The sequence below is a fragment of the Gopherus evgoodei genome, chromosome 4, assembly GCF_007399415.2.
Source record: "Gopherus evgoodei ecotype Sinaloan lineage chromosome 4, rGopEvg1_v1.p, whole genome shotgun sequence".
Lineage (NCBI taxonomy): Eukaryota > Metazoa > Chordata > Testudines > Testudinidae > Gopherus > Gopherus evgoodei.
This window is the reverse complement of record NC_044325.1, coordinates 44,519,948-44,546,316: the sequence shown is the minus strand read 5'-3', so window position 1 is coordinate 44,546,316 and position 26,369 is coordinate 44,519,948. Positions and strand designations below refer to the sequence as shown.

Here is a 26,369-nt window from a genome sequence, read left to right as displayed (position 1 = left end):
TGCCTTGGAGCAGTGAATCCTGAAAGCACAGGCTCCCCATCAGCTCCCGCTCCTGGGCAAGCTGGCTAGAAACTAGGCAGATTTTCAACATAATTCTTCTGCAAAGTTTGTCAAAACTGAAACATTTCCACAAAACATTCTGGTTTCAACAAAACACCTTTTTCCAATGAAAACCCATTTTGTAGGAAAATTCCTGACCAGCTCTTCTCATGACATCTCATTTCACTCTTAGGAACATAGACATTGCCATTCTGGATCAGATCTGTGCTCCATCTAGGTTAGTGGCTAGCACCAAATGCTTTTGAAGAAGGTGCAAGAACCCCACAATAGGCAGATGTGACCCCCGACTAAAGTCTCCTCCTCATCCCTAGTAGTTAGAGATTGGCTATGTGGACAGCTACACATTGTCCAGTTTGAGCTTTTTATTAGCCTCAGCTGGCAGACAGGTGGAGGGAGGTACAGTCCTTCAGTCTTGAGGGTGGGAATGTGTGGATCAAAGGTGCTTCATCTTTGTCCAAGAGCAATGGGTGCAGCCTACCAGTGATCCAGAGGGGAAAGAAGGTGTGTCCTTGCCACTGATGCTGGCTGGTGATGGAGGAGGAGTGATTAACCTGTTGATGCCCCAAGATTAAGCTCTACTCTGTCAATCAGAAGTAGAGCTAGTGAAATAACAAAACAAAACAAAAACGCTAATTGTGAATAATGTGTTTTGATGGAAAAATTAATTGAATAAACTATTGGTGAATATTATTCAACCAGTTCTAACTGGAGAACAGATGCCTGCTGTGAGCTGCACCTCACTTGATGGCACCATCCCCTGTGAGCATTGCCCTCTGTCTTTGGCCTGGAATCTAAGGCACCAGGGACTCTGATTTTGTGTCCCAATAATGCTTCAGCTTTTGGGTAATAGGATTAAGAACCATATACCAGTGGTTCTCAACCACAGGTACATGTACCCCTGTGGGTACACAGATCTTCTGAGGGGTACATTAACTCATCTAGATATTTGCGTAGCTTTACAAACAGGCTTCATAAAAAGTACAAACTAAAATTTCATACAGACAGTGACTTGTTTATACTGCTCTATATATTATACACTGAAATGTAAGTACAATATTTATATCCCAATTGATTTATTTTATAATTATATGGTAAAAATGAGAAAGTCAGCAATTTTTCAGTAAGAGTATGTTGTGACACATGTATTTTTATGTCTGATTCTGTAAGCAAGTAGGTTTAAGTGAGCTGAAACTTGGGAGTACGCAAGACAAATCAGACTCCTTAAAGGGGTACAGTAGTCTGGGAAGGTTGAGAACCACTGCCATAGAGCAATGGCCATGAGCACAGATGCTAAAGGGAAAATGTCAAGTGCTTACTTTGTGGGACTTTCTCATCTGTAATAAATATGTGAGAAGCTGGAGGAGGCGGGGGAAATCACATTTTTACTCCTATTGCTTTAGAAAAGAAGTGCCAACCAGTGGAGACAGGAGAGTGAGAGAAACAGAAAATGGATACAAAATAGGAGACCGGGAGTGAGATGAAGAGAAGAAAGTCACCTGAGAAGAGAGAGCTGGATGAATACCTCAAAGCCTTTTCTGCAAATATTAATCCAATAAAAAGTTGAATTCTTGTCCTCTGTGTTCCTTTCCCATAAATATTATAGCTAACCAGCTACTGGCAGGAATGTTTGCCAGCATAATGAATTTTAAGTAAGTGTCAGGCTTCACTAAAAGGGAATCTTGAACTTGTGAACATGAGCGTTTACACCAGAAACATCCTTCTAAGAGTTATTAATCCTGTGACACCATAGACACTATGCCATTGGACCAAGGCCTGACCAATCAAAACTAGCCAACTCCGTTTAAATTTCAGATATCAGCTATTCACAACAAACTTCTCTTGGACAATTTCCAGGCCCAGATTCATTCCTTGAAGCTTTTTGGTGAATTCCAAACAACAAACAAATTCAAGAAAATTCTAAGCTGCTCATGAACAACATGTGAGAAGATGAACAGGTAAAATCCAGTACACAGAGCATTTGCTAAGAATTATCTGCTCAGCTCTAGAAGAGAAGAGAGAGAATGAGCAAAAACAGCTGCTCCTGGGCTTTCAAAGGGAGAGACTGGCCGGCAGAAGTGGTTAGTAATATATTACTCGGGGATGTAGGGTGTGTGTGGATGTGCTAAACACAGGTCCTGGCAATGGGGGTTGGGGATAGGAGATGATGGGACATGGGTGGTAAAAATAAAGGGATTGGATCAGAATAGGCAGGGAGCATGAGAGCAACAGACAGAAGTAGGAGATATGAGGGGTGGGGGAGAGAGCGAGCAAGGAGAAGACAGCGTGACTGTGTCTGATCTACACTGACGAGTACCAATGTTAACTGTCACCTCTCATCTCCAAACTAAATCACACCTGGAATTGGAGGCAGCGAGGAGCTGATAGAGTCAGCCTCAGAGAGCCGACAAGTCAATCAGAGCGGAGATGCGTGGAGAGACACCAGCTTTATAGGGCTCTGTGCCTTTATTCATCCTGGGATTTACACCTGTCAGCTTCCCAGCGGGGAAGCAGTGGGACTCACTTCAACGCCACTTAAAATGGGACAATGGAGCCTTGTTTCTTTGGGACACAGGCATTACCACAATGACCCTGTGCTCTCCTCTTCCTCTGAGTTCGCATTTTAAATTATGGGGAGTTCAGCTTCCTTAGCCAGAGAGCCCAAAGGTTCCTGGATCCCTTCCTGGAGCTAGGGAGTGAGGAAGAGGACTGCTCAGATCTTAAACTCTTCAGGATTATTTGCAGCACAGCAGAAGTACCCCCAGATAAAAATTCTGAAGCAGAGAACTGAGCAGCTCCAAGTTCTGCCTTGTGATCTATCAGCAATTGAGTGCGAGGTTAACCACTCATCTCACTGGCCTAAAGAAGCATTGGGCTAGGCTGCATGAGCCCTCTCCCATCTTACCATATACCATCTTTCTTCCTGGGGTTGTCTTGGTATTTATTAGAGGAGGTCAGTAAATGCCAGACTGAGAGACCACCTCCCTTCCAAATTCCTGCAGTTATTCATAAAGACCCTCCTCTTTTAAAGGAGCCCCGCCCTAGATCAGGACTCTCTCTGCTGGCTAAATCCTGGGTACCAAAGCTGATGATACAGGCATTGAGCAGCCTGATCTCTTAATCCAGCTGTGTGTATTCATTTGAAACTGAAAGCAGCTCCTTTTTGTTGTCTGCTTCTCGGCATTAACTTCTCTTTGATGTAATTCATGCTTCCAATGCTCTCTCGCTTCATGGGGAAGATTAGTGTGAAATTGGCCTGCTCCTCCAGAGACTGCCGTATTAAGCCTGCAATGCTTGGTCCTTATTGGAAATACTTAACCCACATCGGGGGGAGGAGAGTGTAAGATTCCCATTCTTGACTCCACAAGGGACTCCCTCTTCTCTTTTAGCTGGTTGGTGTGGAGAGAGAAGGAAATGGGAGCATGATCCCAGTGACGGGGGCATGCCATTCGTTATGGATATTTATTTCTTCAGTAAGGCTATAGGGGTGCATGATACTTTAGTTAACAAATAAAGATGGTATCCCAACCCCATAGAGCATAGCATCTCGCTTAGAATGAAAACAGGAAGAGATGACAGCACATGGGAAAGACTGTGGAGAATGAGGTGAAAACAAGCATATAGTGTCTTGTCATTGTGAGAGTTACAGAGTTTGTGGTGAATCAGTAAAGTCTTTTTTTTATATATAAGCCTCCTTGGAGAAGAATTTTTTGAGAGGGACTCGGAGATGGAGGCATGGCAGACAGGGTCAGGAAGGGAGTTTCACACAGACCTCTCATCCTAGCATCCCCTTCGTGACTGTCAGTCATATCTCTACCTTCCCTTCCTCTTAAGTTTCTTCTCAAAACTCTTGTCTTCAAGGAGGCCTATAAACTAAAGATTTTGTATCTGTGAATATCAATCACCATGAACTGCATGATTTTCAGTCATGTACCATTCACCCAACAGACCATATATGTCCATCCTGGTGGTCCAATGCAGGGGAGCAGAGACCAGTACTTGGGCAGATGAAGAATCACAATCACAGAGCTGCTGAGGCAAGAAAAGAGATGGCGGTGTCAAGAGTGAATTCTAGATTAAATTCCACAACTGTAACTCCTACAGTGGTTTCTTCATGCCTCCCTCCTTGATTCAAACAAAGAAGTCATAAGCACCCCTCTCCCCGTGACTTGCAGAGACCTGGATCACATTTGTCTGCTTTCTTCACTCATCCTTGATCTCCACTTTTATCCCAATCTGGCACTGGTCTATATCCCCCTCCCATAGTCTTGTCTCTGCTTTTGCCCCTTTACCCCATTCTGCCCATGTTCTGTTATACACCAATTACTTCCTCAGTCACTGTTCTCTGTTATTCCCCCTCTCTGCTCCCCTCCCTAGTCCTTCCCTCCTATTTCAACCCTAGTTTCTGCTATTCTCCTCCCTGCCCCCCATCCTGGTCTATTGCCCTCCTCTCACACACACTCAATGCCAATATTCCAGGAATGGCCTTGAGCACCTCCCTTGGTTTAGCCTTGTGCTTCCTCTCGCTCGGACGACCCCCTCCTTCTCTCAGGTCTGCAAATCACTCCTTCCCGTGTCAGCCAGCAAATTGGTTTATCCTCCCCCCACCCCGGCTTTCATTACCTTGCCAAAATGAAGTGATATCTCCTCGGTGGAGGCTTCCCGTCGCCGCAGCCAGTACCCAAATCATGAGAGCTGGCATAATAAATGAAGACAAAATGCAGGCAGCCTGGGCCATCTCTCCCACTGCGCCACCAGCCGCTGCCAGCTTCATTATTCGCTTAAGTTGCCGGAGAAAATTACTTAACCCTGACCCGTGTATTAGGGGCCTGTATTAATGCTGCGACAGGCATCTCTTACAGCAAAGAACAATTTATTAGAGCCGAAACAGGCTGCTTTTCTCTGTCATTTTTCCAATCTGAGCTTTGAACACACATCATTAAACTTGTCTGACTCTCTCCCCTGCTCCATCATTCCTTTTTTATTTTTTTTAAACAGAAAGCACTGTAGAGAATGGAAATTGTTCTGAACCCGCTAACCGAGTGTCTCGGACTTTGCCCCCTTCACTCCCCACCATGTTCTTCCCCCTTCTCCCGTATCTTCATCTCTCTCTGTCTAGTTCACTCTCATTCCCTTCTTTCGTTGTAGCTTCCTTTCCTATTCAAATTCACTCTTATTTTCTCATTCTCTCCCTATCTCTCCATCTGCTCGTCTGTCTGCCTCTTTCTGTTTAATTCACATGTTCTCTCTCTCTTACTCTAATTCCTGCCTCTTTTCTTTCTCTCTGCACAGGGCTGAAGCCTAGGGGAGAGATTATGAGAACTCCACTCTCTCCGTTTCTTGTAGGTTCAGAGTCCTTTTTCATGCCTTGACCCTCTGGGACATACAGACCTACTTGGAGATGATCATAGCATTTTGGAGTTGGCCTGTGAACTATTTTTTTAAGTACTCCCCCTCCATCCTGTCTCTTAAAAAATCTCTACATAACCAGTTCCTGTGTATCTAGATCATGCCACTGTTCACAGGAGCAGCCTGATGAATGTGGGGGAGATTCAATGGGAGAAACCTTTGGGAGGCCCCCAAACTTAAGCAGTGGGTGATGGAAATCTTCTGATTATCCTCTACCTCCTCTGCTGCAAGGAGAATGCAGGCCAGCTGCTTGTACTGGGGTCTATGCATAAAAAAAAATTCAAAGGAGGATTTTCCTAATAAGCCACTGAATTTAGGGTCTGTTGAATGCCATCCACCAAAGGATTTCTGTGTAGTTTGGTGAATTTTAGTTTTTTCCTCTCTTTTTCTCCAGTTATTTCATTTCAGAATCCAGAGTAGCCAGTGATGATATTATAACATAAAGGCTAAAAAGACCTACATGTCCCTTTCCCCTAAACATAGAGAGAGAATGCCCAGACACCATGGTGACAGATGCAGAATAGATAGGCAGGCTGAGAGATTAGATACGTGATGTTGGCCAAGGAAGTACAATAAAATTAAGGCACACTTATCACTTTAATTTACTAGCCTGAAAGTTGGGTATGTTTGCTTGCGGATCCCCCAGTAACAGTTTTTAGTCTCTTTTTCCATGCTCCATTCTGTCCTTCTCCAGGCCATTTCCTTTATCTGCCTGTCTAACTACCTGGTTTTATGTAACACCCATCGCTGTAATATTTATGTTCTGTCATCACTCCTTCTGTTTTGTCTTTTTTTAAAGCTCTCTCCCTTCTTTCTTTGAACAGCAGCAACCCCTTTCCTCTCCTTTCTCATTCACCTGCTTGCTTTCTCCTATGTTACATTCTCCCAGCTCTTGCCTCTACTCCTCCAGTTCTCTGTCCCCCACGTTCTCATCTTTCTATCCCTCCTGCTCTCCTCAGATTCCAGTCATTCTTCCCATCTGTCTTTCCATCTCTCTAATAATAATTAGCCCTTGTATAGCACTTTGCAAACGTTAACTGATTAGCATGGACAACCCCCTGGGAGGTCACTCATTAAGAATCATCCACATGAAGCAGAGACGTTAAGGCCAAAGTTTTCAAAAGTGTCATCTTATTTTGGTGCCCAGTTTGGACACCTTGGGCCTGAATTTTTTTCTGTTTGAAGGCACTTGGAGCTGTGGTAGCCCAATGGCTCAGGCTGGGCACCCAAAAACTGAGGATGTCAGAATCTGTGGCCACTTCTGAAAAATTAGCTATATGTGACTTGACCAAGGTCACAGAGAGAGTAAGTGTCAAAGCTGGGGTTAGAATGAGGTGCTTAGTCCATTGGACCATCTTGCATCGCACACTATTGCACTCCTCCATTGACTGACCTGTGACAATAGGATTCCAAAATCCAACCCTGGGGTTCTAGGGAGACAGGGATATCACATAATTGATTTGTGACTTTAAAAAAATGTACTGGACAGACTTTCTTCCCCAGTTATCCATTTTCATTTCCAGGTGATTCATACATTAGATGTCAGCACCTTTTAAATCAGTATCTAGTGTCAGGCAGGGCTGTGTCTTGGCCCCTGCACTCATGAGGGTTCTTACCTTTAGAATGCACTTGCTTGGTTTGAAATAGCCCCAATCTGCTGACTTTCAAGGCTTTTTGTAGAGGGAAATGATTTAATCATATTAAGTAGTAGAATAAGGTTAGAAATGAGGCTATTTGAAGTCAAACCCAGCAACTGCCTCTATCAGCATTGGTTGGGTTTCAGCAGCTTTCTTGTTATGGGCATATTATTAGGATGGAAAACCAATGAATCCTGAAGAGTGTTTACCAAGGAATACCAGTAGACAGCTAGTGATCATATGGTTGCCAAAAACTTAAGAACATAAGAATGGCCATACTGGGTCAGAATAATGGCCCATCTAGCCCAGTATCCTGTGACCAGTGCCAGATGCTTCAGAGGGAGTGAAAGGAACAGGGCAATTTATCATCCCTGTCCCAGCTTCTAGCAGTCAGAAGTTTATGGAAACTCAGAACATGGGGTTGTATCCCTGAGCATCTTGGCTAAAAATTCTTGTCTAATTCTTTTTAATCCAGTTATACTTTTGGCCTTCCCAATATCCTCTGGCAATGAGTTTCACGGGTTGACTGTGTGTAGTGTGAAGAAGTATTTCCTTATGTTTTGTTTTCACACTGATGTCTGTTAATTTCATTGGGTGACCTCTGGTTCGTGTGTTATGTGAAGGGGTAAATAACACTTATTCATTTCTTCACAGTATTAATGATTTTATGGACCTTTGTTATATTGCCCTTAGTCATCCCTCTTCCAAGATGAACAATTCCAGTTTCTTTTAATCTCTCATATGGAAGTTGTTTCATACAGCTAATCATTTTTGTTGTCCTTCTCTGCACTTTTCTCAATTCTAATTTATCTTTTCTGAGATGGGGCAACCAAATGTCATGCAGTAGTCAAGGTATGGGTGTACCAGGGATTTATGTAGAGGCATTATGATATGTTCTGTTTTATCTATCCCTTCCTAATGGCTCCTAACATTCTGTTAGTTCTTTTGATTGTTGCTGCACTTGTTTTCAGAGAAATATTCACAATGATTCCAAGATCTCTTTCTTGATTGCTAATTTAGACTCCATCATTTTGTATATACAATTGGGGTTATGTTGTCCAATGTACATTACTTTGCATTTATCAACATTGAATTTCCTCTGCCATTTTCTTGACCAGTCACTCACTGTTGTGAGATCCCTTTGTAACTCTTTGCAGTCAGTTTTGTGATTAATTATCTTGAGTAATTTTATATCATCTGCAAATTTTGCCACCTCACTGTTTACCCCTTTTTCCAGATCATTTATAAATATGTTGAATAGGACTGGGCCCAATACAGACCTCTGGGAGACTCCTCTATTTACTCATCTCCATTGTGAAAACTGACTATTTATTCCTACCCTTGGTTTCCTATCTTTTAACTAGTTACTGATCCATGAGAGACCTTCCCTCTTATCCCATGACTACTTAGTTTGCATAAGAGTCTTTGATGAGAGACCTTGTTAAAGTCTTTCTGAAAGTCCAAGTATAATACCTGCACTAGATTACCCTTGTCCACATGCTTGTTGACAACCTCAGAGAATTTTAATGCATTGGTTATGCATGATTTCCCTTTACGAAAAGCCATGTTGACTTTTCCCCAACATACTGGGTTTATCTATGTCTGATAATTCTGTACTTTACTATAGTTTCATCCAATTTACCTGGTACTGAAGTTAGGTTTACTGGGCTGTAATTATCAGGATCACCTTTGGAGCCTTTTTAAAAAATCAGCATCACATTAGCTATCTGCCCATCATCTGGTTCAGAGGCTGATTTAAATGATAGGCTACATACCACAGCCAGTAGTTCTGCAGTTTCATATTTCAGTTCCTTCAGAATTCTTGGGTAAATACCATCTGGTCCTTGTGACTTATTAGGGTTTAATTTATCAATTTGTTCCAAAACTTCCTCTATTGACATCTCAATCTGGGACAGTTTCTCAGATTTGTCACCTAAAAAGAATGGCTCAGATGTGGGAATCTCCTTTACATCCTGTGCAGTGAAGACTGATGAAAAGAATTCATTTAGTATCTCTCCAATGGCCTGGTCTTCCCTGAGTTCTCCTTTAGCACCTTGATTGTCCAGTGGCCCCACTGATTGTTTGGCAGACTTTCTGTTTCTGGTGTACGTTAAAAAAAAAATTGCTGTTAGTTTTTGTGTTTTTTGCTAGTTGCTCTTCAAATTTTTTTTTGGCCTGCCTAATTATGCTTTTACACTTGACTTGCCAGAGTTTATGTTCCTTTCTATTTTCCTCAGTAGGATTTTCCTTTCTATTTTTCTCAGCAGGATTTAACATCCCATTTGTAAAGGATGTCTTTTGTCTCTAACGGCCTCTTTTACTCTGTTCTTTAGCCTGGGGTTGCCAATTTTCTCATTGCCCAAAACTGAATACCCTTGCCCTGTCCCTTCCCTGAGGCCCCTTCCTTTCCCCAAGGCCCTGTCCCCACTCGCTCCAGCCCCCCACCCTCAGTCGCTTGCTCTCCCCCACCCTCCCTTGCTTTCACTGGGATTGGGTAGAGGGTTGGAGTGCGGGAGGGGCTGAGGGCTCCAGCTAGGATGCGATCTTCAGGGTGGGGCCAGAAATGAGGGGTTCAGGGTGCAGGAGGGGGTTCCAGGCTGGAGCAGGGGGTTGGGGTGTGGAAGGGGACTCAGAGCTGGGTCAGGGGGTTGGGTCCTGTGGGAGGAGGTTTGGGGTGCAGGGTCCAGGAGGGAGTTAGGGTGTGGAAGAGGGCTCAAGGCTGGGACAAGGGGTTGGAGTGCAGGAGAGGATGTGGGGTGCGGGCTCCGGGAGGGAGTTTGGGTACGGGAGAGGGCTCAGGGCTGGGGCAGGGGCGCGGGTGGGGGAGGGGCTGCAAGGTCTGGGAGGGAGTTAGGGTGCGGAAGGGGGTTCTGACCTGGGGCAGGGGATTGGGGTGCTGGAGGGGGTTCAGGGTTCAGGCCCCAGTCAGGCGGCACTTATCTCAGGCGGCTCCTGGTCGGCAGCACAGTGGGGCTAAGGCAGGCTTCCTGCCTGCACTGGCTCCGTGCTGCTCCCAGAAGTGGCAGGCATGTCTCTGTGGCTCCTAGGCAGAGAGGTCAGGGGGCTCTGGGTGCTGCCCGCACTTGCAGGCGCCAGCCCTGCAGCTCCCATTGGCCAATGGGAGCTGTAGAGCCAGTACTGGGGGCTGGGGCAGCACGGGGAGTTTTCCTGATCGCCCCTGAGCCTTGGGGCTGCAGGGACATGCCAGCCACTTCCAGGAGCCGCGTGGTGCCACGGCAGGCAGGGAGCATGCCTTTAGTCTCATTGCACCACCAGATGGACTTTTAACAGCCTGGTCGGCAGTGCTGATCAGATAGAGTTGCCAGGCATCCGGTTTTCGACCAGAACACCTGGTCAAAAAAGGACCCTGGTGGCTCTGCTCAGCACAGCCAACCACACCGTTAAAAGTCCAGTCAGTGGCACAATGTGGGCCTGGGGCTAAGGCTAGCTCCTAGCTCCATGTGACTTCCAGAAGCAGTCACCAGGTCCTAGTGACCCCTAGGCACATGGGAGGCCAGGGATGTTCCGTGTGTTGCCCCCGCCCCTGGTGCCAGCTCCGCGGCTCCCATTGGCTGGGAACTGTGACCAATAGGAGCTGCAAGGGCACCGCTTGTGCACCCAAGGGCAGAGTGTGAAGCCTCCCTGGCTATCCATGCACCTAGGGGCTACAGGGATCTGGCGGTCACTTCCTGGGAGCCATGGTAAGCACTGCTGTGACCCCACACACCAAACCCCCTCCAGCACCCCAACCCCCTGCCTCAGCCTGGAGCCCCATCCTGCACCTCAAACCCCTCATACCCAGCCCCACTGCAGAGCCTGCACCCCCAGCCAGAGTCCTCACCCCCCTGCACTCCAACCCCCTGTCCCAGCCCAGAGCCCTCTCCTGCATCCTGAGCCCCTCATTTCTGGCCCCACCAAAAGCCTGCACCCTAACCCTCTACCCCAGTCTGGAGTCCTCTTCTGCACCCCAAACCCCTCATCCCCCTCTGAACCCCAGAGCCCGCACCCCCAGCCAGAGCCCTCAACCTCCTCCCGCACCACAACCCCCTGCCTCAGCCCAATGAAAGTGAGCAAGGGTGGAGGACAGCAAGCAACGGAGGAGGGGATGGAGCAAGTGGGGGTGGAGCCTCTGAGAAGGGGTGGGGCAAGGGTGTTCAGTTTTGTGCAGTTAGAAAGTTGGCAATCCTATGACCAGAGCTGCCAGAACCCCTTTTCAACCCAGGGTTCTGGTCCAAAACCGGACGCCTGGCATCCCTAGTTTAGCCATGGTGGTGTTTTTGGACCTGTTACTATTTCTTATATTTGGATTATACATATAGTTTGAGCCTGTATTATGGTGGTTTTTAAAAGTTTCCATGCAGCTTGCAAGTATTTCACTATTGTGATTGTGCCTTTTTATTTCCATTTAACTAGCCTCCTCATTTTTGTGTAGTTCCCCTTTTTGATGGGTTTCTTTGGTATTTTCTCTGATGTGATTTTAATTACATTATGGTTATTATTACTGAGTGATTCAGTAGTGGACCTTTTTGGACCAGATTCTATGCGCCATTTAGGACTAAATCAAGAATTGCCCCTCCCCTTGTGGGTTCCAGGGCTAGCTGCTCCAAGAAGCAGTCATGAATGGTGTCTAGAAATTTTGTCTCTGCATCCTGTCCTGAGATGGCATGTCCCCAGTCAATATGGAGATCGTTGAAGTCCCCTGTTATTATTGAGATTTCTATTTTTTGTAGCCTCTCTAATCTCCCTGAGCATTTCACAGTCACTGCCACCATCCTGGTCAGCAGTATATTCCTACTGCTATACTCTTATTATTCAAACGTGGAATTTCTGTCCACTGAAATTCTATGGCACTGTTTGATTCATATAAGATTTTTACTATATTTGATTTTATGCTTTCTTTTAGATATTATAGTGCCACTCCTGCACCAGCGTGACCTATTCTGTCATTCCTATATATTTTTTACTCGGGTACTACCATGTCCCATTGATTATCATAATTCCATCAAGTTTATGTGATGCCTATTATATCAATATCCTCATTTAATACCAAGCACTGAAGTTCACCCATATAGACTTCTTGGCGCTTTGGTGTCATGAGTACTGATGATGGACATAAACTGAATATCCACCCTGACTGCTTTAAAGACCTAGCTAGAGATCGATCCAGATGGTGCTTGATGTGCAAGGAGGTTATGTCCCTTTGGAATTTGCCGTGATGGTGATGATGTTACTTGAGGACTGACATTTAGGAAGGGGAGTGGTTCTTACTGTTGTGTCTATACTGGGTGGTTTCTGTAGTTATTGCTATATTTTGTGGGATTGCTTCTGTTTTTTCTGTTTATATTGATTGTTTTTAAATAATTGTGGGGGCAACTGGAGTATGAAAGGTACCTTTCACTACTTCTTTTACATCTAAATAAATAAAATAAACAAGGGGGGCAATTAGTGGCAATTGTACTAGGGTTTTGTGTGTGAGATGTGGACACTGATGGAGTTAGGCAGAAACTTCCCTTATGGGGAAGTTACTCCATAATTATTCATTAGCATCAGGTACTGTCCACTGCTACAGACTAGAGTAGTTGACTAGATGGAATACTGGTCCAGTCAGGTGTTGTAATTACTACGTTGCGATCTACTGGGAACCGAACTGAAAAGCCACCAAATTTAGAAAAAAAATTAAATGCAATAAAAGTGGCAATGCTTTCTTGCATTACCTATATGCTGCATGTGGGAAGCTCAAGTGCTCTTTTTATTTCCCATCACTGTTATTGTAATTTATATGTGCAATGAGTGAATTTCCAAGGGAGCTCACTGTCCTGAAAGGAAATAAAGGTATTTCTTGCAGTGGCAGGAATCAAGGGGATTTTCTAGCTCCTTATCAGGGAAGGAGTAGGTGTGGGCTGAGTATCTCATGTTGGGGAAGTCAGTGCCTGGCAGCTAGAGGTTTGGTGTGGGAGCATGTGGTATCTCAGATGTTGTCATAAACAGATAGCTAAGGGTTAACGTCTCTTTCACCTGGAAAGAAGTATCTGAAGCACCTGACCAGAGGACCAATCAGGAAACAGGATTTTTTTCAACTCTGGGTGAAGGGAAGTTTGTGTGTGAGTCCTTTGTTCTTGGGTCTTCTGTCTGCCTGTATGCTCTCTTGGCTATGAGGAGTGATTTCTATTTCCTGCTTTCTAATCTTCTGTTTCCAAGTTGTGAGTACAAAGATCAGATAGTGATTTCTATATTTCCTTTTGTATTTACATGTCTATAGTTGCTGGAGTGCTTTGAATTGTATTCTTTTTGAAAAGGCTGTTTATTCATATTTCTTTTAAGCAACTGACCCTGTATGTGCCACCTTAATACAGAGAGACCATTTTTATGTACTTTTTCTTTTTTTTATATAAAGCTTTCTTTTTAAGACCTGTTGGAGTTTTTCTTTAGTGGGGGGACTCCAGGGAATTGAGTCTGTGTTCACCAGGGAATTGGTGGGAGGAAGAAGTCGGGGGAAATCTGTGTGTGTTAGATTTACTAGCCTGACTTTGTATTCCCTCTGGGTAAAGAGGAAAGTGCTTGTGTTTCCAGGACTGGAAATAGAGAGGGTGGACTCCCTCTGTTTAGATTCACGGAGTTTGCTTCTGTGTATCTCTCCAGGAACACCTGGAGGGGGGAAGGGAAAAGGTTTATTTCCCTTTGTTGTGAGACTCAAGGGATTTGGGTCTTGGGGTCCCCAGGGAAGGTTTTTGTGGGGACCAGAGTGCCCCAAAACACTCTAATTTTTTGGGTGGTGGCAGCTTTACCAGGTCCAAGCTGGTAACTAAGCTTGGAGGTTTTCATGCTAACCCCCATATTTTGGACGCTAAGGTCCAAATCTAGGACTAGGTTATTGACAGATGTCTCATGAGGAAGGAGAATACATGGAGGTCTGAGTGTCTCAGAGATAGGGGTTAATGGAGATCAGGTACCTCTCAGCTGTGTGTGTTTGGGAATCTTGTGGAAGAGAGCTGTGTATTTCATAGCAAAGAGAGGTGCAGGATGAAGCAGAAACTGGAGTGGCCAATCACACAAGGCCGACATATCCTTATGGAGAGAGCAGGCAGCCTGTGGTTTCTTCTCATCCCATTCCATGATTTGAAAGATTCTGTGGTGGGAAGGACATGGGATAGGGTGTCTCCCCCAGAGCTCTCAGCTGGAGCAGAGCAGCGCATCGTGTGTTCTCCCTATACTCTTATTTAGTTCCTATGACCGAGTGCAGAATATGTATTTTTAAATAACTGCTGGGGGGCAGCCTGCTGGAAAAGCTCTGCATGGCCATGTATGAGAGACTCAGACAGGTGGGGGGAAGCCCCTGGTGTGGCTGTTGAGTGCCATTTGTGGCTATCAGGTGAAAGGCTTTGAAGGGGTTCACATCCAAGCTTGTTGGTCCTGCAGGTCCCATTTGCCCTCAGTTCTACTGGCAAAGCCTGGCCAGAGTTAGATATCAGTAGGATGGAGAGCTGGAGAACTGATCCCTTTCAGAGGCCAGGAGGGTGTGAGCGCTGACTGAGGGCTCATCTACACTGGCACTTTACAGCGCTGCAACTTTCTCGCTCAGAGGTGTGAAAAAACACACCCCTGAGCGCTGCAAGTTTCAGCGCTGTAAAGCACCAGTATAGACAGTGCACCAGCACTGGGAGCCGCTGGAGGTGTTTTTTTAGAGTGCTGGGAGAGCAGCTGAGAGAGGCTACACAAACCACGGTAAAGCGCTGCCGTTAAAGCCACGTTAAAGTGCAGCACTTGAAGGTTGCCAGTGAAGGTGTGCCCTGAGTCAGAGATGGGGAGGGAATGGGGCTGACTGGTCTCAGGTACGTGAAAACCAGGCAACCTCCTCTTGGACCATTTGTGAGGCACCTGGAATGGAACCATGTGATTTCCTGACCAGCACATTCCTAAGCAGCCCACTCCCTCCAGGACTTCTAGCAATGCTGGTGAAGACTTTTGCTCTATCATACGTACACACACTGCTCTTCCCTGTGGATTCTAGCCCACCCTGGGGCTCCCAGCAAAGCAAGGGCAGACCCCTGTCCCATCTCGCACACATTTGCTATTCTTGTGGAGCAGGAGTGGGCAAACTTTTTGACTTGAGGGCTGCATCTGAGTATGGAAATTGTATGGCGGGCCATGAATGCCCAGTGGGGGAGAGGGACTCTATAGGGTGTATCATGAGGGGCTATATAAGGGATGTTACCGAGGTGGGGGGTGGGGTGGAGCTCTACAAGAGCGGTAATGGGCACCCTTAGGGGCCCTGCCAGCAGTGATGCCAAGGGAGCCGTACCAGGCACTGCCACGGGGGGAGTCACCCTAGCTGTGACACGTGTGGCCTCTTGGCGGTTTTGAAGCTCTCGAGGGTGAGGCCATAGGAGACCAGGAGGGGACTGGGCACACTGCCGCGTGATGGTGGTGGGGGGCTGCCGCATAGGGATGGGGTTCCAGTCCTGAAAACAGTGCAGTGAAGTGGCACCTGCACAGTGTGGCTCTGTGTGTGCCGGAAGATGGTGGAATTGTGAGTTGGGGGCTGGGGAGCACCAGGTGGACGGAGCGGGGCAAGCCCCCGCTCTCCGGCTGGAGTGCCAGAGTGGGACAAGCCCCCGACCTCACCCCATGGTGGGAGCTCAAAGGCCAGATAAAAATGTCTGATGGGCCAGAAGAGGCCTGCAGGCTGTAGTGTACCCACTCCTGCCCTGGAGCCTTCAACCCTCTCCTGGTCTACCAGCAATGAACAGATAAGCTCCTCACTCAGAGGGGATGGATTCTTTCAGCCTCCCGTTTCTGCAGATCTCCCAGCTGCTTCTTCCCAGGCCTTCCCAGCTCATCTCCACTGAGACTGTGGGCAGCTTGTGCAGAGGGAAGAGCCAGGGGGACCCTGATGCCAGGGTGAGAGTGAATAGTTGGTGTGGCAGCTTTTCTACTGGGAGTCCCTCCCAAATTCCCTGTCACTCTCCTGCTCAGCCTGATAGCTCTTCCAAGTTCTCTAATCACCTTCCTGCTGTAATGAGCCTCTCATGCTGCTGATGGAAATCAGGGTATTTGGTTATGAAAGGGACACTGTTAATAACAAGATCTCTCCCTACTCCATCCCCCTCCTTCCAGCCCCCCCGCCCAGCTCTCCACACAATTCTCTCAATTAGCGATAGGCAGAAATTAATTTTTCCCCCAGACTGAAACAATTGCCTGGCAGAGGATTGCCAGCTTGGCTCCAGATAGGGACCTTTCCCAGCAGGACCCAGAGAAAGGAGAAGAGACCGAGGCGATAAGCAGGGCCCTATCAGCAGCCACAGGACACCTTAATACAAATGTTATCCTTAGAAATGTACTTAAAGAGGATATGTTTATAATTCGAAGGGGATTGTCAAGCCGCTTCCTCCCCCCCACCCCACCCTCTGCAGCTCTATACTGCTGCCTCTTCCTTGCCTTGGAGCTCTGTGATGCCTACAAAAGGCTTAGCAGTGGTGGCACCAAACAAACGTCCCATTTGCTTCCCTGGCTGTGGTGCAGGGGAGGTTGGAGATATGCAGGCACAATCTTCCTGGAAACTTCCAAAGCCACCTCATCACCCCACTACCTGCCAATCAGCAAAGGCTGGATAAGGAGGAACAGAGTGCTAGCAGGATATGTTGGAGGGGGAAGGGCTTGCAGCTGGTCCAGGATCTAGTTCAGTCTCATGCAAAAGGGTTAGAACCAGTCTAGTGCATTGTGTTGGGGAGAGATGGTGGCAAGGATCACTAGAGTCCCATCTAATACAGTGAGGCGGGGAATGGAGCACAGGATACAGTCTGGCCTAGAGGGCAGGAGCCAGTTAAATCCAATCCAGGGGCAGAATCCAGGGTTGTTTGGTTCAAGAGTGCATGTTCCAGTAAAATGTATGAGTTAAGATACTCTCTGCTCTGGGGGGAGGGGTTCAGTCTAGGTGCCCAGGTATGTATATTTTTTCCCATGTAATAAATCTCTAGGGTAAAAGGGCAGCTTCTCTGTCACAGCTCTAGCTGGGGACCCAGCCCAAGCCACTGGTGCCAGCTAGAGGGGCCTAGCCCTGCTGTTAGTTAGATAAATCAAGGCATTCTGTGGATGCCATCTTTAAAAGTCTCTCTCTTTGCACCCAATGTTGCATTTTCCTATAAGGACCACATTTGCAAAACCAGGGTACAGCACAATCTGACGCATGCCATCAGATTCCTGTAAGATGGCCAGATCAATGGTCTGGGCCCTTCCAACAAGCTATTCGCAACTCAGCAACCCAAGTCTTCAGAAACTCCTCCAAGAAGGAAAAATCTTCCCTTTCAGAAGAGAAAAGCTACAGAGTTGCCTCATCCACTGTGCACTCCTTCACTCCTTCTCCCTTTCAGCCCTGTCCTTCTCAATACCCAAGAAAGATTAACTCCTCTCCGCGTGGCAGAGAAAGTTATTATCATTAATGAAGAATTAAAAGAGAGCGATTAATAAAGAGCCCTTATCTGGTAGTGAGGAGGAGGCTGGACAATGGGAGGAAGATGGAGAAAATGAAAAACAATAAATATGAAGCGTAAAAGAAGGCGAGCACTGCTCCCACTTGTTAGATCGCAGCTGCATCTCTTGAGGGGGGAAGGCTCCAAATTGCTAATTACTGCCTCTGAAAAGACCTCGCTCTGATATGTTTGCCGCTGAAAGGCTCCCATTAATGAAGCAGCGATGATGCCGTTTCCCTTTGACTTGCCTTCAATTCCCTCTCTGAGCTTCCTCCCAAGCCGGGAACAATGAGGCCCTGGGAGCTGGCGGCTCCCACAGGCCTTGCAGAGACTAGGCCGGGGGCAGTGGAGTGAGGGGAGCCGAGCCGTCTGTGAAATATGGAGGGGGGAGATAAGGCAAAGACAGAGGAAAGAGGCTCACTCCCAGGAGCCCAGGGAAAATTTGCAGTTATTATGAAGGAGATGAGACAGATTAAAAGCCCTTGTGTTCTATGCTGCCCTTTTATTTAGTGGCTTCATCTCGAAGATGAAAGAAGTTGGAAATGACTTTCTCTGCAATTCGTTGCAAGAAGCTTCATGGCACATTTTTTGACTTTATTCCTCCCTTTGTCTCTTGTCCCCTTTCCCTCTCTTTCCTTTTAACCCCTGGAAGGTTTTGCCAAGAAGCATCAGGAGGCCTTGCAGAGCATTCACTGGGGGAGAGTGATAACCCCCTTCTACACCTGTCCTATCATCTAGGGCTGGACCTCTCTGTATACCCAGTGGAAAGCTTTCTGGGCATAGGGATAGCAATGACTTGGCTGGTATGATCCAGTGGAGCTCCCTCTCTTGCTCATGTTGGCAATACCCCAAGCAATTAATGCCCTCCCTTCCCTGCCCACGCCCAACAATATTGCCGCTAACAAAGATGGAAGGGGAGTGTCAAAGTAAAACTATCCCTGGACTGTATAAAATACTTGCACATACAGAGTCCAGAAAATGGTACCTGTCCTGTCAGGATAATAGTTCTGAGCACGCATTTGCATAGCACTTCACAAACATTAATAGATGAAGGCTCACAATGGACCTGGAAGCAGGGGTCAATACCATTATTCGCACTGTTTAGATGGGGAAACTGAGACATAGAGGGATTAAGTAATTTGCTAGCAATATGGATGGAATCGGGGCACAACTGGGATTAGAACTCTTGGTTCCTACCTTTGTGCACAGTTCTTCTCGCTCTCTGCCTCTCTACATAGGTACTTGGTGTAAAGCAGTACAGACATATTGCAAACTGACCAGCAAATAGGTTCTGCCAGCAGGTTCTGCTATGTTCCTCCCAATTCTTATTCCCACTTTTCCTGCCTTCTTCTCATAGAATCGTAGAAGATTAGGGTTTGAAGAGGTCTCAGAAGGTCATCTAGTCCAACCCCCTGCTTAAAGCAGGACCAACCCCAACTAAATCATCCCAGCCAGGGCTTTGTCAAGCTGGGCATTAAAAACCTCTAAGGATGGAGATTCCACCACCTCCCTAGGTAACCCATTCCAATGCTTCACCACCCTCCTAGTGAAATAGTTTTTCCTAATATCCAACCTAGACCTCCCCCACTGCAACTTGAGACCATTATTCCTTGTTTTGTCATCTGCCACCACTGAGAATGGCCTAGCTCCATCCTCTTTGGAACCCTACTTCAGGTAGTTGAAAGCTGCTATCAAATCCCCCCTCACTCTTCTCTTCTGCAGGCTAAATAAGCCCAGTTCCCTCAGCCTCTCCTCATAAGTTATGTGCCACAGCCCCCTAATAATTGTTGTTGCCCTCTGCTGGACTCTCTCTAATTTGTCCACAGCCTTTCTGTAGTGGGAGCCCCAAAACTGGACTCAATACTCCAGATATGTCCTCACCAGTGCTGAATAGAGGGGAATAATCACTTCCCTTGATCTGCTGGCAATGCTCCTACTAATGCAGCCCAATATGCCCTTGGCCTTCTTGGCAACAAGGGCACACTGCCGACTCATATCCAGCTTCTTGTCCACTGTAATCTGCAGAACTGCTGTTTAGCTAGTTGGTCGCCAGCCTGTAGCAGTGCATGGGATTCTTCTGTCCTAAGTGCAGGACTCTGCACTTGTCCTTATTGAACCTCATCAGATTTATTTTGGCCCAATCCTCCAATTTGTCTAGGTCACTATGGACTCTATCCCTACCCTCCAGCATATCTATCTCTCCCTCCAGTTTAGTGTCATCCACAAACTTGCTGAGGGTGCAATCCATCCCATTATCGAGATCATTAGTGAAGATGTTGAACAGAACCGGCCCTAGGACTGATCCCAAGGGCACTCTGCTTGATACTGTCTGCCAACTAGACATTGAGCTGTTGATCGCTATCCATTGAGCCTGACAATCTAACCCAGTGGTGGGCAACTTGTGGCCTGCGGACTGCATGCAGCCTGTCAGGGTAATCCACTGGCGGGCCATGAGATAGTTCTACACTGACCATCCGCGAGCGTGGTCGCAGTTCACCATTCCTGGCCAATGGGAGCTGCAGGAAGCGGTGGCCAGCCTGCGGTCTGCACTGCTTCCTGTAGCTCCCATTGGCCGGGAACAGTGAATCGCGGCCACTGGGAGCTGTGGGCGGCCGTGCTTGCAGACAGTCAATGTAAACAAACTGTCTCGCAGCCCGCCAGCGCATTACCCTGTCGGGCTGCAGGTTGCTCACCACTGATCTAAGTCAGCTTTCTATCCACCTTATAATCCATTCATCCAATCAATACTTCTTTATCTTGTTGGCAAGAATACTGTGAGAGACTGTATCAAAAGCTTCACTAAAGTCAAGGTCTTTTATGTCCACTGCTTTCTCCATATCCACAGAGCCAGTTATCTCATCATAGAAGGCAATCAGTTTGGTCAGGCATGACTTGCCCTTGGTGAATCCATGTTGACTGTTCCTGATCACCTTCCTCTTCTCCAAATGCTTCAAATTCCTTGAGGACCTGCTCCATGATTTTTCTGGGGACTGAGGTGAGGCTGACCAGTCTGTAGTTCCCCAGATTCTCCTTCTTTCCTTTTTAAAAGATGGGCACTATATTTGCCTTTTTCCAATCATCTGGGACCTCCCCTGATCACCACGAGTTTTCAGAGATAATGGCCAATGGCTCTGCAATCACATCGATCAACTACCTCAGCACCCTCAGATGCATTGCACTTGGCCCCATGGACTTGTGCATGTTCAACTTTTCTAAATAGTCCTTAACCTCTTCTTTCACCGCTGAGGGCTGCCCACCTCCTCCCCATATCGTGCTGCCCAGTGCAGCAATCTGAGAGCTGACCTTGTCTGTGAAGACCGAGGCAAAAAAAGCATTGAGTACTTCAGCTTTTTCCACATCATCTGTCACTAGGTTGCCTCCCCCATTCAGTAAAGGTCCCACACTTTCCCGGACCTTCTTGTTGCTAATATACCTGTAGAAACCCTTCTTGTTACCCTTCACATCGCTTGCTAGCTGCAACTCCAATTGTGCTTTGGCCTTCCTGATTGCACCGCTCTATGCTCGAGCAATATTTTTATATTCCTCCCTAGTCATCTGCATGGCTGTCCCTAGCCATTTGGGTGCCCTATGCAGCCCCAGGTCTCCCTCCTCCCCCCGGGTCTGGGAGGCAGGAGCTGTGGGGGGACATTTTTGGGGGCCCTGCAGGCCCAGAGTGGCCCAGAAGATTAGTGGGGGGCTGGGACCAGCCCACTCTGCTTCTCTCGTCCCGGCCCCAGCCATGTCGCTTGGGGGAGGGGGTTTAGGGGACTGGATCCCCCACTCACCAGCAGCAGCGGGAAGCGGAGCAGCCCAGCCCCAGCCCGCTCTAGTCCGCCAGCTCCCAGCCGTGGCACTCTGCTTCCTGCCGCCGGTGAGAGCCGGGAGTGGTCCTTTCCCCAACCCGAGCGACATGGCTGGGGCAAAGGAAGCAGGGTGGGCTGGGGCCACGTCTCTCTGCTTCCCACCGCTGGTGAGTGCAGGGGGCGATTCTTTCCCTGGACTCACTGGCAGCGGGAAGTGGAGCGCCGCGGCTGGGAGCTGGCGGAGTAGAGTGGGCTGGGGCCGGGTTGCTCCACTTCCCACCGTTACCGGTGAGTGCGGGGTCGCTGGGGGAAGAGATGGAATGGGTATGGGCTGGTGGCGGGGAAGGGAGGAAGGGTAAGAGGCAGGGCAGAGGGAGTTGTCTGGGGCCCCACACACCCCTAGCGATGGCCCTGACCCTTGCAGGGTGGGGGGGCTGGCCAAGGGATAGGGCTGGTCGCCGGTGCTGGTGCTGCCACGTATGCAGCACGCAGCTGCCTAGGGTACCATGAAATGTGGGGCAATTTGGTGCTCCAAATTTCATGGTGCCCTATGCCATTGCGTATGCTGCATATGCCTAAGGATAGCCCTGGTCATCTGTCCAGGTTTCCACTTCTTGTAAGCTTCCTTTTTGTGTTTAAGCTCACTGATTTCTCTGTTAAGCCAAGCTGGTCGCCTGCCATATTTGCTATATTTTCTGCATATTGGAATGGTTTGTTCCTGCGCCCTCAATAAAGCTTCTTTAAAATACAGCCAGCTCTCCTGGACTCCTTTCCTCCTCATCTTAGCCTCCCAGGGGATTCTGCCCATCAGTTCCCTGAGGGATCAAAGTCTGCTTTTCTGAAGTTCAGGGTCCGTATTCTGCTGCTCTCTTTTCTTCCTTTTGTCAGGATCCTGAACTCGAGCATCTGTCAGCCTGGTTCCTGCTCCGTGGGGCAAACACCCAGCTACCACTGCTTCTTTCTCTTGCAAACTGCACCAGAATTTGCCATCTTTACTCTGGCAAAACTCCATCAGGAATCTGATTTGCATGATGCTTCACAATTTGGCCTGCTATATCCAAAATTTATGCCCCTAATGAAATAGTTTGTTCATGAAGAGAATGGCAGTGAAATACTCGGGGGGCAGGGGGAGGGGGAAGGTACAAGGAACAGAAAACATAAGTGAAACTACAGCAGGCATCTGCTATAGACTTTAACACCTCTAGGACATATGAACATAGGAACGGCTACATAATTGTCTATCTAATCCAGCATCACATCTATAACAGCAGCCAAGACCAGATACTTCAGAGGAAGGTGCAAGAGATTCTGAAGTGGATACTGATGGAATAACCTGCCCATAAGGGATGTTTCTTCTGAAACCTCGGCATTTAGTAGCTGTCTTACATCCTGAAGTACGAAGATTGATTGCAGTAGTAGAAGAGGATTAGATTTTAGGAGGGATCTAAGATTTTAGGGTAAAAACCTAAAATTACGGGAAATGGAAGAGTGGAAGGGAAAGCAATATATTGTGATAAAGCAGAATTAGTTACTGTCATCAAAAGGGTTAAAAACGAGAATAAGAAGGTAATTTACAATTAAATTAGTGCAACAAAAGTACCAGAAACAATGTCCATTGATACATGAGGGGGGTGGGTGGGTGGAATCAATAACTAAAAATAGTCTTGGTAGTCATTTACTTAAAAAAAAATCTTTCTTCAACAAGAAAAATAAGGTAAAAAGCCTCACAGTTAGGAAGTAATGAAAACTTTGTCACTGAAATGGCTAGTGAAAAACAAGTAAGGGAATACTTAGGAAAATAGCTTGTATAGAAATCAGCATTCTGTGGTAGTGTAAGGACCAGCTAACAAACTCAATGAACTGCCTGAACTTTCTGGAACATCATAACAAACTAGGAAAGGTGCCAGAGGACTTTAAAAAACAAGTGTAGTGCCATTCTTTAAAAAAAAAAAAAAAAAAGAAAGAAAAAGAAAAAAAGTGATCCTGGAAAATTATCGCTCTTTGAGTCTAACTTTTGTTCCTGGTAAATTAATGGAATAAATAGTAAAAGAAGAGAAAAATGTAAACATCTAGAGGATAACAGAACTATGAGTAATAAGAAATAGCATAGATTTATAAAGAACAAATCACGTCAGTCAAACCTGATTACTTTCTCTGATTAAATTTACAAAATTAATGGATGAAGAGAATGCCACAGATGTAATATATCTGGACTTAAAGCATTTGATACAGTGCCTTGTAAAACGTTACTTGAAAAATGAGTTGATATTGGCTTGAATATGAGCACTGCCGCATGGATAAAAAACTAGCAGAAGGACTGTAAAAAAAAGGAAATACAAAATGGCAAAAGAACTGGGTTGTGGGGGTTAGACTTGTTTTTATTTAATGTCTTTATTGATGATCTGGATGAGAGGCATGTTAAAGAAATTTGCAGTTGATACTAAATTGGGAGGAGCTGCAAACCTTAATAAGGACAGAGAATACAAAGGATCTGCTGGCAGGAAATAACAAAATTAAGTTTGACTTGGATATATGTAGTCAGTGGTAGAGCCAGAAATAGAACCCATGAGTCCTTGTGCCCAACTCACTAGATGCATGTTTCCCATGACTAAAAACCAAAAGAAAACAAACAACAAAAGAATAAGCACCTGGTACAAGCTGTGAACACACAGCTTCCATTAGCAGCTAATGATCTGTAGAAACAGGAGCTGAAACTCCAGCAATGGGACCTACCAAAGCACAAATCTTCAAAAAATCAATACAGGAATGTCAGGCTTTCAATAGGGAAGATGTAACTTTCATTCAAACCAGGGCCAGAGGTCAGACACGCTAGTTGTTGATATTTCCATAAATAGGAACTTCATAAACAACCTGTCTGATAATATACACCCACTAAATCAGAAAGTGACTGAAGATTAGACACTGAGTCAAGCACGGGGAGATACAGGCCCTTTTCCAGCTGGGTTTGAGAGACCGCGTATGCAGCCACAGCTCCTCTGACAACCTTTAGTCAGGCTGGGGCACAGAACTGTCAACTAGAAGAGGTCAAAATAAAGAGTAATTGGTGCTCTCTGTGACAGGAGCAGTGGCTCTTCGTGAACGGGCCACAAGAACTATGCCATTCCCTGACAGCTATGTATATTGGTCTAACGTGCCAACCTTCCAGGCAATGTGGGGACACGTGTTGTGGCATGAGAGTGTGCTAAATAGTTGTAAGCATAGGTGATGCGTGAGCCTTCTGTTTGGGGAGGCTTACACGTGAGCGCTGGAAGCTCCCTAGAAATGGGGGGGGGGGGGCGGGGCACCAGTGCCTGGACTGTAACTCCACACTCTTGAGGCCCTGCCTTCACTCTGCCTCTTTCCTCCCCCAAGCCCCCCCCCCCCGCACCTGCTCTTCTCCACTCCTTCCCACAAGCCCCCCTTCACCTGCCGGTTCGTCTCTGCCTCTTTCCCCATGTCCCCCACTCGCCAGCCACTTGCTCCTCAATGCGGCCGAGGGGGCTTAATGAGACGAGGCGGAGCAAGGGCAGGGCCTCAGGGGAAGAGGATGAATGGAGGCAGTGCCTCGTGGCCAAGCATGGGTGGGGCCACAGTCTGGGCACCCGTGGCTCCCTCACTTCTAGGGAGTTTCATTTCTGGTGCTCCAAAGGCAGCGGATAGGAATGCCAAATTTCTAATCACATAAAACTGAACTCCCTAGTCCCACCCCTTCTCCAAGGCCCTGCCCCTGCTCACTACATCCCCCTTCCTTGGTGGCTTGCTCTCCCCACCCCTCTCACTTTCACTGTACTGGGGCAGGGAGTGGGGTGCAGGAGGGGGTGAGGGCTCTAAATGGTTGCGGGCTCTGGGGTGGGGCTAGAAATTAAGGCTTCAGGAGGGAGCTTCGGGCTGGGGCAGGGAGTTGGGGTGCAGGAGGGGGTGAGGGCTCTGGGGTGGGACTGGGGATGAAGGGCTTGGGGTGCAGGAGGAAGCTCCAGGCTGGGTGGTGGGGCCGAGGGATTTGGAATGTGGGAGGGGACTGCGGGTTGAGGCAGGGGCTTGGGGTGTGGGGGGGTAAGGGCTCTGGACTGGGGGGTGCCAACTCTGGGGTGGGGCTGGGGATAAGGGGTTTGGGGTGCAGGAAGGGGCTCCAGGCTTGGGAGTGCTGGGGCAGGGGGTTGGAGTGCAGGCTTACCTTAGGTGGCTCCCAGTCAGCAGCACAGCAAAGCTAAGGCAAACTGCTTGCCTGTCCTGGCTCTGTGCTGCACCCCAGAAGTGGCCAGCAGGTCAGACACCTAGGTAGGTGGTGGCAGGAGCACTGATCTCGCCCACAAGCACACACCCCCCAGCTCACATTGGCTGGTTCCCGGCCAATAGGAGTGCGGAGCCAGTGCTCAGGCAGCGTGTGGAGCCCCATGGCCCTTCTGCCTAGGAACTGGACCTGCTGGCCGCTTCAAGGGCACAGCATGGTGCCCTAGGACAGGTAGGGACTAGCCTGCCTTCGCACTGCAGCACCATCAACTGGGCTTTTAACAGCCTAGTAGGCAGTACTGACCAGAGCCACTAGGGTCCCTTTTCAACCGGGTGTTCCAGTCGAAAAACGGACACCTGGTCACTCTAGCAGCAGGCTGGCACGCCTCCAAAGGGATGTGACCTGTGCTGCATCCGCAGCATTTGCCCTCCTGCATGACCAGCCTTTTTTGGGGAGGCTTAGCCTTCCCTAGCCTCTTATATGTGCCGCGACCCATGGTTGTAAGCAGTGTGCCAGTGAGCAGACAACAAGGCAAGACACCAAAAGTCAACTAGTGGTGAGAAAGTTATTTCTATCTCATAATCTTCAACCGCAGAATCACAGAATAACTCAGTGTCCTGCTTATTCTGGAACATCCCCGGATACCCCATTTTTCTCTGCCTTTTACTTTCAGTTTAACTTCCTCAAGATTCTGTGATACCACACTCCAGCTGAGACTGCTGGATGCAGCTCCATCCAGTTTGTCTCTATTGTCAACCTGGGAGTG

The 26,369-nt window shown here is 47.5% G+C and overlaps 1 protein-coding gene across 1 annotated transcript in view; it reads left to right on the top strand.

Annotated features, from left to right (window-relative positions):
* Nucleotides 1–1,597, top strand: part of IFT43 (intraflagellar transport 43) — a 94,447-nt gene extending 92,850 nt beyond the window's left edge. The window contains exon 10 of the mRNA XM_030559097.1: nucleotides 1,461–1,597. Within this exon, the coding sequence (XP_030414957.1) occupies nucleotides 1,461–1,541 (81 nt within the window). The 3' untranslated portion in view covers nucleotides 1,542–1,597. The remainder of the gene's footprint in view (nucleotides 1–1,460) is intronic.
* Nucleotides 1,598–26,369: the final 24,772 nt, after the last annotated feature.